This window comes from Pristiophorus japonicus, chromosome 10 (assembly GCF_044704955.1).
Source record: "Pristiophorus japonicus isolate sPriJap1 chromosome 10, sPriJap1.hap1, whole genome shotgun sequence".
Lineage (NCBI taxonomy): Eukaryota > Metazoa > Chordata > Chondrichthyes > Pristiophoridae > Pristiophorus > Pristiophorus japonicus.
The window spans coordinates 60,342,493-60,357,161 of NC_091986.1; the positions used below are offsets into that span (position 1 = coordinate 60,342,493).

Consider the following 14,669-nt stretch of genomic DNA (forward strand, 5'->3'; position numbering starts at 1 on the left):
CTTCTCACCGATGTCGAATGGGAATATTCCAACTGCGAGAGGCATTTGCTAGCCACGCATTGGGCCGTAAAACGCTCCCAGCTCTTTTACGGGTTCATCCCCGCTGACACTCCTAACCCATCAGATGCTGCTGGAATGCAGGATTAAGGATGGGACATTGAGCAGTGCCCACATTGCTTGCTGGATCCTGCTACTCTCAAAGACAAATCTGAGAGGGCAGGGGTTGACCAAACCCAAGTTAGCAGCTAATATGATCTACCCAGGAACAGCCCATACGTGCACGGTGGAAGGGGTAGGGGATGTGGAGGAGGAACTCAGGGCCGGGGTACACCCGACGGGCCGGGACATCCATGTGGATGGGTCCAGCACCGTGTCCGATGGGGACCATCTCATCGGGTGTGGGATATATGACCCAACCGCTAAGGTTGAGAAGGCCATAAAGTTCCCCAACACCATGAGTGCTCAGCACGCCGAACTGGCAGCAGTGGCCTATGTGGTGACCCATCCCGACGAGTTCCCTACTCCATACACCATTTGCTCAATTTCGCTGTTCACGTGCAATTCCTGCATGGAATATTTGGCAATCTGGGCAAGGCGAGGTTTTAAGTCCGTCGATGGGAGACTCCTGGCCATAGCGTGGCTGCTGCACAAGATTTTAGAGGCTACTGACACACGAGGGATTTACAAGGTGAAAGCTCACTCCAAAACAGAGCCGAGAGGGGAAGGGAACCAAAAGGCCGATGAGTTAGCCAAAAGGGGAGCTAGGGATGGCATTTACATCTTCTCAAAGTGGGTTGAAGCCTTCCCTTTCCGGTTGGCCACAGCCCTGGCCACTGCTCGGATCCTGGTAAAGGAGGTATTCTCCAAGTAGGGGCTGCCCCAGGTAGTGGAGTCTGACCAGGGAAGCCACTTTACGCGTCAAGTGATGCAAACCACCCTGAAACCCCTGGGGATAGAGGGGAAATGGCATGTGGCTCACAACCCCTAGTCATCGGGGATAGTGGAGCGCATGAACCGGAACCTGAAGGAACGGTTGAGGAAGGAGGTGGGCCATTTCCCAAAAACCTGGGATGAGGTTCTGCCTCTGCTTCTCATGGGGTTCTGGGCCAGCCCCTCCAGGAGCACAGGGTACTCCCCTTATGAGCTGATGACCAGGAGGACCATGCACATTCCAACCCATGTGTTGGCGCCGGTCCTCACCGAGACACAGCACCGGGAGGTAGACCAGGATAAGTTTGTACAGCAGCTGTACAGTATTTAAAACAAGTTCACATGCAGGCAGCCAGCAGCCTGGGGAGGCAGCACCAACAGAATCGGCTGCTGCTAGAGCCTCAGCGCACACATGAATGGGAGGTGCGGGACCAGGTAATGGTCCGTAATTACGCCCGAGTGGGGGTGTTTGAGCCACTGTACATGGCACAAAATGCTGCGTGAGGCTAGAGTTGAAAAGTGCGCTTTTATGGGCCATGACATTTTGCTTACAAGGTTAGTGAGGGATTTCAATGGAGGCAATATTAGTTTACCAGTAAATCATGCTTGTTGCCATTGGCAGGTGGCTTCAAGCTGGAAGAAAGGTTCTTGGCCATGTTGGGCCATGGAATCGAAGAGGTCACAGACATATGGGAAGGAGGCCTTACCCCCCCACCCCCCATGTTTTTACAGGGAACATCGCTCATACCTCCACATCTCTGATGTGCAGTGCATTAGAAGGCTGCATTTATGAAAAGAAGTGCTGACAGAGATATGCCAGCTCCTACAGGCATAACTACAGACTATCAGCACCAACAGGACTACGCTGCCTGTCGAGGTGAAAGTTACTGTGGTGATGGCCATCTATGGCTCCTTTCATGCAGAAGCAGGGAACATATGGAGCATCTCTCAGCATGCTGCACATTGCTGCATTCACCAGGTTACAAGGGCATTGTGCGCACACAGAATTTACTTCATAAAGTTTCCAATGAGCACGGACAGCCAGAATGGCTCTAGGGTTTGGACGATTTGCAGGCTTTCCCAAGGTTCAATGTGCCATTGACTGCACCCATCACCTTGTGAGCACCATCACATAATGCAGAGGTCTTCAGAGACCAAAAGGAATACCACTTCCTACACGCAGCACATTCTCACAGTGAATGCCCGCTATCCAGGGTGCGCACATGATGCTTTCATCTTGCATGAGAGCAGTGTGTCACGAATGTTTCAGCGACAAAGACAAGGCCAGGGTTGGCTGATCGGGGACAAAGGTTACGGCCTGGCCACCTGGCTCATGACTCCCCAGAGGGTCCGGAACTCCACCACAGAAGCCGAGCAGCGCTATAATGACAGCCATGCAGCCACCCGCAGCATCATTAAACAGATAATTGGCATGTTGAAGCAGCGCTTCCGATGCCAGGACCGCTCTGGAGGTAGCCATCAATACTCCCCACAACAGATCTCCGAATTCATTGGCGTGTGCTGCATGCTACACACCTTAGCCATCAGGTGGAGACAGGCATTGCCAGTAGGGATTGCAGGACCACCTCAGGAGGAGGAGGACAAGTAAGAGGAGCCCGGCGAGGAACTCATTGCACATCCACCACAACCACAGCGGAGGCAGCTGGAGATGTGGCCGCAGCAAGAGCCTTGCATCAGCAGCTCATCATTGACCGGTTTACTTGAACAGGAAAGGTGGGGTTGCAGCGTTGATTCGCTATTTTATGCCACCATGCTGGCTAATCTACACTTAATTCTGCAATGAGGCACAAGACACCAATGACAAAGGTGAAGCAAGCAATTTTATAGAAATGCAAAATTAACAATGTTTCCCCCCTCCCAAAAAAAACAAACGATACAATATTTAAAGCCAATGTAAATTACCACAAAACTGGTTCCTGCTGTGAACAAAATGTCAATGACCACAAAATTCTTTATCCAGCAACACCAGAGGAGAGGAGTGCATTGTTATCACACAACTAGATACAATGTGGACAATGGTACAGACATTCCTGGCACTGAATTGGTGCCAGGCCTTAATATGTCTTTACATGACTTGCCCCTCCCACTCCCCCTTCCCTTCAACCCCCTCCCATGCCTGCTGCTCCTCCTCAATGAGTTCTCAGTGCATACAGCAAGGCTGCTAGAGGGCTGCTGTGTTGGGGGGCCAGACAATGCAGATGGCGTCTGGGGATGCTATGGACCAGCTCTTGGCTTGAAAGGCCTGGCTGCCGACTAGTGCGCCTCATCATCGGCATGACCAGTCACAGTTGGCTGAGGTGTCAACTCAACTGTATATGGTGCATGGTTGTTGAGTGAGTGGTGGGAGCCAGAATGCTGTCTTCCTGAGGAGCCACTGGCTCCGGTTGCCTTAGCAACCGGAGCACGATGTGGCTCAACAACTTGCTGGCCTGCTTCAGCACTGTTATTTCCCCATTGGACCGTGAGGAATGCAGACAGTATGGAAGCAGACATGGAATGCATCACTTGCCCAAGCTGAAGCAAAGCTTGTGCTTGCGATGCGCCCAAGTCTGCGGTGTGATCAATGGCACGCGCCACACATTATGGATCTCCACTGTCGCTGTTTGAGACCACCAGCCTCTGTGTGTGAGCAGTGATGGCCTCGCTGGACTCCAGAATCACACTGACATCCTGTGACGCTGCCCCCACAACAGTCTCAGTGAGCTTGTCGATGCTCGCTAGGATCCGTCCCAATGCAACAATAAGCTCATGCTGCATAACTATGGTTTCCTTAGACATTTCCACCAGGTCCAGTTCCATGTCTGCCTGTTGTTGAGCAGTCCAACTTTGCCGACTCACCCTCTGGCCTACAAAATTCCCCTCTGGCACTGTGTTGCTCTACACGATCGGGACCAGGAGCCTCCGACTCCTCAAACCCCGGGAAATCAGCATGTCACCAGATGAACTTAGTTCCGATGGGCCTACTGGTGGGCTGTGATGCTCTGCCGGAGCAGTCGCCTCCCCTCCCTCATTGTCTCCACCATGGCGTGATGTGGAGACCTCCTGCGAGGGACGCTGCGCTTCTGGTCATCTGGAAGTAGAAAACAACAGAGGAGTGGTTAACAGCGGGGGCGGAAGCAGGTGATATGAGGAAGGTGGCATTGCATATGTTCATTTGAAGGGCCACCGCAACTTCATAATATTTCTCAATGCAGTGTCTTGAGTTGAGCTATTCATTTACATACTCTCACTACCCGAAGGGGGCTCAGCATTACCCCTGGCACCTACCCGAGCTGGGACTCTGATGAGGGCCGAGCCCCATTGCTCAACATCCGTCAAGGGGATTAGTTGAGGTGGATCCCTGTCTGTCTGCAGCTGCTCCCTCCTATTATGGGAGTGCTTCGATCGCAAAGAGAAAAATAGGAAGGGTTCAGACAGGGTTTCTCTGCTGTTGTGGCACATATGCCTACCAGAGTGTTGTGGCTTCCGTTCAATGTGTTTGGCTGTTGCACAGGTAGGACAAAGAAAGAGGTTCTGCTGTGAAAGGTCAAATTTCACGGGTACCTCCCCAGTGTTTAGACTCATTGGAAAGGAAATTTAATTTGGGACTATCTACCAGAAAATTTGAAATCCTAAAGTGCTTATGGAAGAAACTACGAACTTTAATCGAATTTTGGACTATTACCAGACAAATTCAAGTCTGTGGGCGGGCCTAAGGAACTAAAAGGAGCCAGTTTGGTTATTGGAACTGTCTGGATGTTGGGACTAAGGTAAATTGTCTGGAGAAATGGATATTTGAAAACCCTTCTCCAAAAGAGGCATTAACATTACAACAATAACTCAGTGATGGCCAGCCATCAAACTAAACCGAGAAAAACCTTCTTCAACATGAATAAGAACAAAGGGGTCCACTACAGCCTGTATGCAAAAACCAAGCACAAAAGGACATTGCAAGTACCAGGCTAATATTTTCCATCAGGAAACAGATTCATAAGAGCAACCCACCCAAGACATGTTAACTTTTAACGAGTCCGCCAAAATATTGCAAAGAAATGTCAAGCCTGCCAATATTAAACAAAGAATTCTGGACTGATTTGGCACAAAGATTAGGATAAATCAAATGGTATAACTGGCCCTCTTTTTTAACAGGGAGTATGCCATACTACGCCTGTGCCATAGTACACCAGGGGCCATACTGCGACAAGGCCATCAATAAGGGAGAAAAACCTACACGACAGTTGTAAACTAAATTCTCCAGCCTCGAAGTCCTGAAGTCCAAAGGAAGGAAGAACATCACCATCACAGCAGCAACCAACCACAGCCAACGTGGTACCACCGAAAGATCACTACGATCGACCAATTTTAAAATGAAACTCCAACAGAAAGAAACCGAAGAATCGAAAGTTTCCACTCTACAATCTAAGTCCTGACAACCAACAGGTGAAAACATTACCTAAAGAGACTTTGAACCTATTTCTAACGAAGGAAACCGGGTACTTACCCCATAGATCCAAAACGCGCCTTACCGCATCAGCGGACTCAACCCAACTGAAGATTGCGCAGTAAGAAGACTTCTCCGACAGTCGGGGTATGGCAAGCAGAACCTACAGAATTCAACAAACCCTGAAATCGCAAACTACCGCTAACTGACCAGTAAGGATTGGTAAGCATAGTCCCTGCCTGCCCTGGAGTCTAACCTAGCTACGATTAGATATTGGGAGGTGGGAAGTGTAATTCTTACTGTAACACCCTTTGAATGTGTAATGTATTGTTCTTTATTAGAATGATTATAAGTTTGACATTGTACTTTCTTGCCTGTAATAAAATCAAAGTTCTTTTGCATCAAATCAGTTGTCCTTTGCACTTTATCACAACCCCCAAATAAACCCAGAGTCTAGAACCTAAGGGAGTGGAAGTGATTCGAACCGCTGAGGTTGGTCAGAGGTGAACCTGATCCCCGGAGCTATCCCTTACAAAATGGCGACCACGGCAGGACTCTGGTACAAGGGGTGTGATGCGGAGAGTGCTAGTTTGGGGGAAAGAACCAAGATGGAAGAGAGGATTTCCTCCTATGTGTATAAGAAGCAATGTCACTAAGGAATGGGTGCTTGGTCTAGTGCATGCTGAGCATCCAGCGGACGCTGCAGCCCAGTGGACAGCAAGCAAGGATCACAAAGAAGCAGTAGAGAAGGCAATTTGGTTGGTCTGTCTACAGTGACAGGTCCAACTCATAGACAAAACCACTGAGTCACGACAAGCAGAACTATGGGAATGCGCAGAGTACCACCAAGAAAGGGTATGACAGAAGAGAGGTTATAGGCAGAACTCCGTAAGCTAAAACAGGAAAAGACCCAGCTAATGGAAAGGTTTAAAAACAGTCAGTACTATTTTCAATGTCAGGTTACCGAGGCCATAAATAATGAAAAGTTACTGCGGGAGGAAATCACTCGCCTCACTCTCGAAGTAAAAGAGCTCCAGGAAAATTAAAAGATGTGCAGGCAGTGTATAAAGTAGCTAACACTAATGGGCTTGAATCGGGAGACCACGGTCTCTGCCAGCAACAAATCAAAAGTTTAAACCTTGCTCTGTCCAACGCAAAAGGCACGGTATGCCTAATAAGCCCAGGTACACCCCAGGTAAACCTGGAAGAGAAGGAGGAAACTGTTCGACCACCCGCTGTGGCACCGGTGACTACACTGGTGCAGCAGCAGGAGGGGCAAACGAGCTGTGAGGCAGACAGGGATAGCGAAACACCATCCCCTGTGACGCTGAGTTTCAGCTCGGTCTGGCAGCAGGGAGGAGGGGTAGGCAAGCCAGGACAAGGAGAGCCAGGACCAGGGCCAATGTGCGCGGTCCGGCAACAGAAGTTTGGCCCGCCCACCAGGGGGTCAAGGGCCCCTGGAAAGTCAGTTTGTGGTTCCCCACACTCCCCAACAGCTTAGGGCTATGATAAGCCACCTGGGAAAACTAACTCCAAAGGGAGACCCCTCGGCCTACTTTATGGAGGTGGAACAGGCAGGGGTTATTAATGGGTGCGATGATGCAGAAATGGCAAAGATGCTCCTCCTGTCTCCTACCGAGAGCAAAAGGAACGGAGAACATTTGCCGCCATCCAGAAAAACATTTTAGAAGCCATGGGCTGCAATGACGGGAGTCCCTTCACCAGAGTAGAGAAAACGGTGCAGCTCACAGGAGAAACGCCACAGGCGTTCGCAGAGCGACTGTGGCCTGTGTACCAGAGCGCCTGTGGTGGGGACCTCGACCGAAATCACTTAAGCCTGGACGAGTTAGCCTACTGGCTCCGAAGCCGAGTGGCTAACAGTTTACCCCGAATAAGAACCAAGGCTGAGGCCTGGTTCGACCCAAGAGATCCCCAAACCACCGAACAGGGAGTGTTTAAGCAACTGACGCTGGCTTACTGGAACGGCGGAGGGATGGAAGAGCACCCACAAAAGGGAAGGGTCCATGAAATCCGACCTAGCCAGAATAAGAGGGAATGGCTCCACGACGGGGGCAACCCCTCCGATACAAAACATACCTGCTTCGGGTGTGGAAAAAGTGGGCACTGGAGAAAGGATTGTGGAAATCCTTGGAAGAGTAGCGCAGGAAAGAGTTCTCCAGCCCCGGTGAAAAGGACCCGCGACCGATAAGCCAGTCCCTCCCCACTCGTTCGATACCTTCCTAATCGCACTCCGAACCATGTTAGATGGCCCTGGGAGGGTAGCCACCGCCACCGATCCTGAAATCCCATCTGCCCCCTCCCAACCAAAACCGTGACTCGGACAGGCGCAGCCTGGCCACCTGTGCTCCCTCGAGTATGATGCGTGGGGGAGACCGACCGTTCAGATGGAAGTGGATAAGGTGAAAGGGACTTACCTGCTGGCCTACGCAGCGAACCCCATCGTCTCACCTCTGTCTAGCGGGGTCTCCTACAGCTTGGTGGGTTTCACAGGCACTGAAGAGACTGGCTCATTCTCCGTTCCACTCTTCATTCATTTAGGTACACTCCACATTAAGTGGACTTGTGTCCTGATGAAGTGGGAACAGGAAGGGAGAGGGATCCTGGGGGCTGACTTCATACTAGGCACAGGATCCTAGTGGATTTAAGAAACCACTGTCTTTGGGGGTCAGTCTGTACGGGACAGGAGAGTGAGGTCATGGTTATCCCAGGAAAACAGGGCAATGGGATGGTGCACCATGAAGCCAAAGGAGGGTTACTATCTTCCACTGTGAAGACCGAAGCAAAATAATTATTTAAGGTCTCAGCCATTTCCACATTTCCCATTATTAAATCCCCCTTCTCATCTTCTAAGGGAACAACATTTACTTTAGTCACTCTTTTCCGGTGGGTAGAGGTCCTACCACTGGTCCTCATGGGGATCCAGGCCAGCCAGTCAAAGAGCATGGGGTACTCCCCGTACGAGCTCATGACCGGCAGAGCCATGCAAATCCCCACCCATGTTTTAGCCTCGGTACTCACGGAAGGTCAGCTTAGGGAAGGGAACCGGGATAGCTTTGTCAGGAATCTGTTTGAACACCTTAAACAGATTCACTGGCAGGCTGCTAACAACATGGGAAAACAGCATTGGAGCAACCGACTGCTGCTAGAGCCCCGCAAACTCCACTCTCCTGTCCTGTGACAGTTTGAACTGGTGCTGTCCATTCTCTCGTCCTGTGACAATTAGAACTGGTGCTCTCCACTCTCCCGTCCTGCGACAATTGGAACTGGTGCTCTCCACTCTCCCGTCCTGCGACAATTGGAACTGGTGCTCTCCACTCTCTCGTCATGTGACAGTTGGAACTGGTGCTCTCCACTCTCCCGTCCTGCGACAATTGGAACTGGTGCTCTCCACTCTCCCATCCTGCGACAATTGGAACTGGTGCTCTCCACTCTCCCGTCCTGTGACAGTTGGAACTGGTGCTCTTCACATTCCCGTTGGTGTAGGAAGGAGGGCTTTTGTTTCCTGAACAATTGGGACCGCTTCTGGGGTAGGTGGGACCTGTACAAGTCGGACAGGTTACACCTCAACAGAGACGGGACCAATGTTCTCGCGGGTGGTTTTGATAGTACGGTTGGGAGGGCTTTAAACTAGCTTGGCAGGGGGATGGGAACCCAGGAGGGGTCTCTGAGCTACTTAGAGTGGGTGAGAGTTCAGATGAACAGAACCCCAAGAAAGAATGCAAAAGGCAGGAGGCAACAGAGCAGAGTAGCACTGGGGTAAGTGTAAACCACAAGGTGATAGGAAGGGACAATATCTATGAATATAAAAGGGCTGCAGGAGGGGTCAAAACTAAAAATCATGGTTTAAAAACTAGTATTGAAACACTTTACCTAAACATATGCAGCATTCGAAACAAAGTAAATGAGTTGACGGCACAAATCATTACAAATGGGTATGATTTAGTGGCCATTACAGAAACGTGGTTGCAGGGTGGCCAAGACTGGGAATTAAACATACAGGGGTATCTGACAATTCGGAAAGATAGACAAGAAGGGAAAGGAGGTGGGGTAGCTCTGTTAATAAAGGATGATATCAGGGCAGTTGTGAGAGACGATATTGGCTCTAATGAACAAAATGTTGAATCATTGTGGGTGGAGATTAGAGATAGTAAGGGGAAAAAGTCACTGGTGGGCGTAGTTTATAGGCCCCCAAATAATAACTTCACGGTGGGGCGGACAATCATCAAGGGAATAATGGAGGCATGTGAAAAAGGAATGGCAGTAATCATGGGGGATTTTAACCTACATATCGATTGGTCAAATCAAATTGCACGGGTAGCCTTGAGGAGGAATTCATAGAATGCATACGGGATTGTTTCTTAGAACAGTATGTTACAGAACCTACAAGGGAGCAAGCGATCTTCGATCTGGTCCTGTGTAATGAGACAGGAATAATAAACGATCTCCCAGTAAAAGATCCTCTCGGAATGAGTGATCACAGTATGGTTGAATTTGTAATACAGATTGAGGGTGAGGAAGTAGTGTCTCAAACGAGCGTACTATGCTTAAACAAAGGGGACTACAGTGGGATGAGGGCAGAGTTGGCTAAAGTAGACTGGAAACACAGACTAAACGGTGGCACAATTGAGGAACAGTGGAGGACTTTTAAGGCGCTCTTTCATAGTGCTCAACAAAAATATATTCCAGTGAAAAAGAAGGGCGGTAAGAGAAGGGATAAACAGCCGTGGATAACCAAGGAAATAAAGGAGAGTATCAAATTAAAAACCAATGCGTATAAGGTGGCCAAAGTTAGTGGGAAACTAGAAGATTGGGAAAATTTTAAACGACAGCCAAGAATGACTAAGAAAGCAATAAAGAAAGGAAAGATAGATTACGAAAGTAAACTTGCGCAAACATAAAAACAGATAGTAAAAGCTTTTACCGATATATAAAACGGAAAAGAGTGACTCAAGTAAATGTTGGTCCCTTAGAAGATGTTGTAGGAAGGCAAAGGCACCTGCTGGATATATAAATATATATGTATGTATGTATGTTTCAAATGTTAGCCAAATATAAAATGGCTGCCAGGGGGCTTAACAAAGCTTGATGGGGGCTCGGTTAGCCAAGTTAACTAAAGCTGCTGACTGAACACTGACTCTGCAGAGCCTGATCTCAGGAATGTCTTGAATCAACAGCTTGAGACAAGATAGTATACAGAACACTGCGGTACCTAGTACGGAATGTCCTCAAGTCAGTGACCCCCATATAGGGTGCCAAGCAACCATAGAGATAAGGAGCTAGGCACTGGCAGAATCCATGAGCAACGAAGTTAAGGGGGACCTGGAGAGCATCACACGGATAGGAATCAGCCTCCAACTGTCACAAACTGATCATGCAGCTCCCTGATGTACCAGGGTTAATTCTATTGGCCCATTTAAACCTATATGTAATCTATAATCATTATGATTGGATTGTGTCCAGCCGAAGTGGGCTGAGTAACTGTAATGAACTATTGTAAAACATATAAATATCGATGAATTTCTTTGTTCGGTGGAGTGGAGTGCCTGGAGTTGGACCAAAGGCTCTCTCCCCGCCAGCGTAATAAAAGCCGTTTTGGCATTGGAACCGACCCAGAGTGTCGAGTGATCCTTGCAGGAAAACATTCGCGCTAACAGAAGATCAGAAGGGGGAATTAATAATGGGAAATGTGGAAATGGCTGAGACCTTAAAAAATTATTTTGCTTCGGTCTTCACAGTGGAAGACACAAAAACCATGCCAAAAATTGCTGATCACGGGAATGTGGGAAGGGAGGACTTCGAGACAATCACTATCACTGGGGAGGTAGTGCTGGACAGGCTAATGGGACTCAAGGTAGACAAGTCCCCTGGTCCTGATGTCATGCATCCCAGGGTATTAAAAGAAATGGCGGAAGTTATGGAAGATGCATTCGTTATAATCTACCAAAATTCTCTGGACTCTGGGGAGGTACCATTGGATTGGAAAGCAGCTAATGTAACTCCTCTATTTAAAAAAGGGGGCAGACAAAAGGCAGGTAACTATAGGCCGGTTAGTTCAACATCTGTAGTGGGGAAAATGCTTGAAGCTATCATTAAGGAAGAAATAGCGGGACATCTAGATAGGAATAGTGCATTCAAGCAGACGCAACATGGATTCATGAAGGGGAAATCATGTTTAACTAACTTACTGGAATTCTTTGAGGATATAACGAGCATGGTGGATAGAGGTGTACCGATGGATGTGTTGTATTTAGATTTCCAAAAGGCATTCGATAAGGTGCCACACAAAAGGTTACTGCAGAAGATAAAGGTACGCAGAGTCAGAGGAAATGTATTAGCATGGATAAGGAATTGGCTGGCTAACAGAAAGCAGAGAGTCGGGATAATTGGGTCCTTTTCAGGTTGGAAATCGGTGGTCAGTGGTGTGCCACAGGGATCGGTGCTGGGACCACAACTGTTTACAATATACATAGATGACTTGGAAGAGGGGACAGAGTGTAGTGTAACAAAATTTGCAGATGACATAAGGATTACATAGAAACATAGAAACATAGAAAATAGGTGCAGGAGTAGGCCATTCGGCCCTTCTAGCCTGCACCGCCATTCAATGAGTTCATGGCTCAACATTCAACTTCAGTACCCCATTCCTGCTTTCTCGCCATAGCCGTTGATCCCCCTAGTAGTAAGGACCTCATCTAACTCCTTTTTGAATATATTTAGTGAATTGGCCTCAACAACTTTCTGTGGTAGAGAATTCCACAGGTTCACCACTCTCTGGGTGAAGAAGTTCCTCCGCATCTCGGTCCTAAATGGCTTACCCCTTATCCTTAGACTGTGACCTCTGGTTCTGGACTTCCCCAACATTGGGAACATTCTTCCTGCATCTAACCTGTCTAACCCCGTCAGAATTTTACATGTTTCTATGAAGTCCCCTCTCATTCTTCTGAACTCCAGTGAATACATAGAAACATAGAAACATAGAAAATAGGTGCAGGAGTAGGCCATTCGGCCCTTCTAGCCTGCACCGCCATTCAATGAGTTCATGGCTGAACATTCAACTTCAGTACCCCAAAAAATTCTACATTTTGAAACAACTGCCTCCCCGTCGGGGAATTGAACCCCGGTCTCCCGCGTGACAGGCGGGGATACTCACCACTATACTAACGAGGAACTGCCGTGTACAAGCCCAGTTGATCCAGTCTTTCTTGATAGGTCAGTCCCGCCATCCCGGGAATCAGTCTGGTGAACCTTCGCTGCACTCCCTCAATAGCAAGAATGTCCTTCCTCAGGTTAGGAGACCAAAACTGTACACAATACTCCAGGTGTGGCCTCACCAATGCCCTGTACAACTGTAGCAACACCTCCCTGCCCCTGTACTCAAATCCCCTTGCTATGAAGGCCAACATGCCATTTGCTTTCTTAACCGCCTGCTGCACCTGCATGCCAACCTTCAATGACTGATGTACCATGACACCCAGGTCTCTTTGCACCTCCCCTTTTCCTAATCTGTCACCATTCAGATAATAGTCTGTCTCTCTGTTTTTACCACCAAAGTGGATAACCTCACATTTATCCACATTATACTTCACCTGCCATGCATTTGTCCACTCACCTAACCTATCCAAGTCGCTCTGCAGCCTCACAGCATCCTCCTCGCAGCTCACACTGCCACCCAACTTAGTGTCATCCGCAAATTTGGAGATACTACATTTAATCCCCTCATCTAAATCATTAATGTACAGTGTAAACAGCTGGGGCCCCAGCACAGAACCTTGCGGTACCCCACTAGTCACTGCCTGCCATTCTGAAAAGTACCCATTTACTCCTACTCTTTGCTTCCTGTCTGACAACCAGTTCTCAATCCATGTCAGTACACTACCCCCAATCCCATGTGCTCTAAGTTTGCACATCAATCTCTTGTGTGGGACCTTGTCGAACGCCTTCTGAAAGTCCAAATATACCACATCAACTGGTTCTCCCTTGTCCACTCTACTGGAAACATCCTCAAAAAATTCCAGAAGATTTGTCAAGCATGATTTCCCTTTCACAAATCCATACTGACTTGGACCTATCATGTCACCTCTTTCCAAATGCACTGCTATGACATCCTTAATAATTGATTCCATCATTTTACCCACTACCGATGTCAGGCTGACCGGTCTATAATTCCCTGTTTTCTCTCTCCCTCCTTTTTTAAAAAGTGGGGTTACATTGGCTACCCTCCACTCCATAGGAACTGATCCAGAGTCAATGGAATGTTGGAAAATGACTGTCAACGCATCCACTATTTCCAAGGCCACCTCCTTAAGTACTCTGGGATGCAGTCCATCAGGCCCTGGGGATTTATCGGCCTTCAGTCCCATCAATTTCCCCAACACAATTTCCCGGCTAATAAGGATTTCCCTCAGTTCCTCCTCCTTACTAGACCCCCCGACCCCTTTTATAACCGGAAGGTTGTTTGTCTCCTCCTTCGTGAATACCGAACCAAAGTACTTGTTCAATTGATCCGCCATTTCTTTGTTCCCCGTTATGACTTCCCCTGATTCTGACTGCAGGGGACCTATGTTTGTCTTTACTAACCTTTTTCTCTTTACATATCTATAGAAACTTTTGCAATCCGTCTTAATGTTCCCTGCAAGCTTCTTCTCATACTCCATTTTCCCTGCCCTAATCAAACCCTTTGTCCTCCTCTGCTGAGTTCTAAATTTCTCCCAGTCCCCAGGTTCGCTGCTATTTCTGGCCAATTTGTATGCCACTTCCTTGGCTTAGTGGGAAAGCGGGTTGTGTAGAGGACACAGAGAGGTTGCAAAGAGATTTAGATAGGTTAAGCGAATGGGCTAAGGTTTGGCAGATGGAATACAATGTCGGAAAATGTGAGGTCATCCACTTTGGAAAAAAAAACAGCAAAAGGGAATATTATTTGAATGGGGAGAAATTACAACATGCTGTGGTGCAGAGGGACCTGGGGGTCCTTGTGCATGAATCCCAAAAAGTTCGTTTGCAGGTGCAGCAGGCTAGAGTTTAATGTTATGATTTGTATACTCGCGTGAATGTTGTTTGTCCTAGTTGTCCTTGTTATACTGTTGTGTGCAATACTTTGGCGTGACATTGCAATTAGAGAAACGAGAAGAGTCACTAGGGAAAAATTGTGATTTGGAAAAACAAGGATTGATTAAGAGAAGAAACAGTAACTGATTGATCAACTATGGTTGGTTCGTGCCAACATCTCTCACACACCCAGTCTGAGCCCGAATTAAGAGCCTTTTCAGGCCACATAACA

The 14,669-nt window shown here is 48.2% G+C and overlaps 1 protein-coding gene and 1 non-coding gene across 2 annotated transcripts in view; both read right to left on the minus strand.

The window, feature by feature from the left end:
- Positions 1–3,883, minus strand: part of LOC139274593 (DNA (cytosine-5)-methyltransferase 3-like) — a gene marked incomplete at its 5' end in the record, with an annotated part of 131,400 nt that extends 127,517 nt beyond the window's left edge. The window contains one exon of the mRNA XM_070891273.1: positions 3,790–3,883. Within this exon, the coding sequence (XP_070747374.1) occupies positions 3,790–3,883 (94 nt within the window). The remainder of the gene's footprint in view (positions 1–3,789) is intronic.
- An 8,604-nt stretch (positions 3,884–12,487) lies between these two features.
- trnad-guc (transfer RNA aspartic acid (anticodon GUC)) lies at positions 12,488–12,559 on the minus strand. Its single transcript has one exon. It is a non-coding gene; the product is annotated as a tRNA-Asp (tRNA).
- Positions 12,560–14,669: the final 2,110 nt, after the last annotated feature.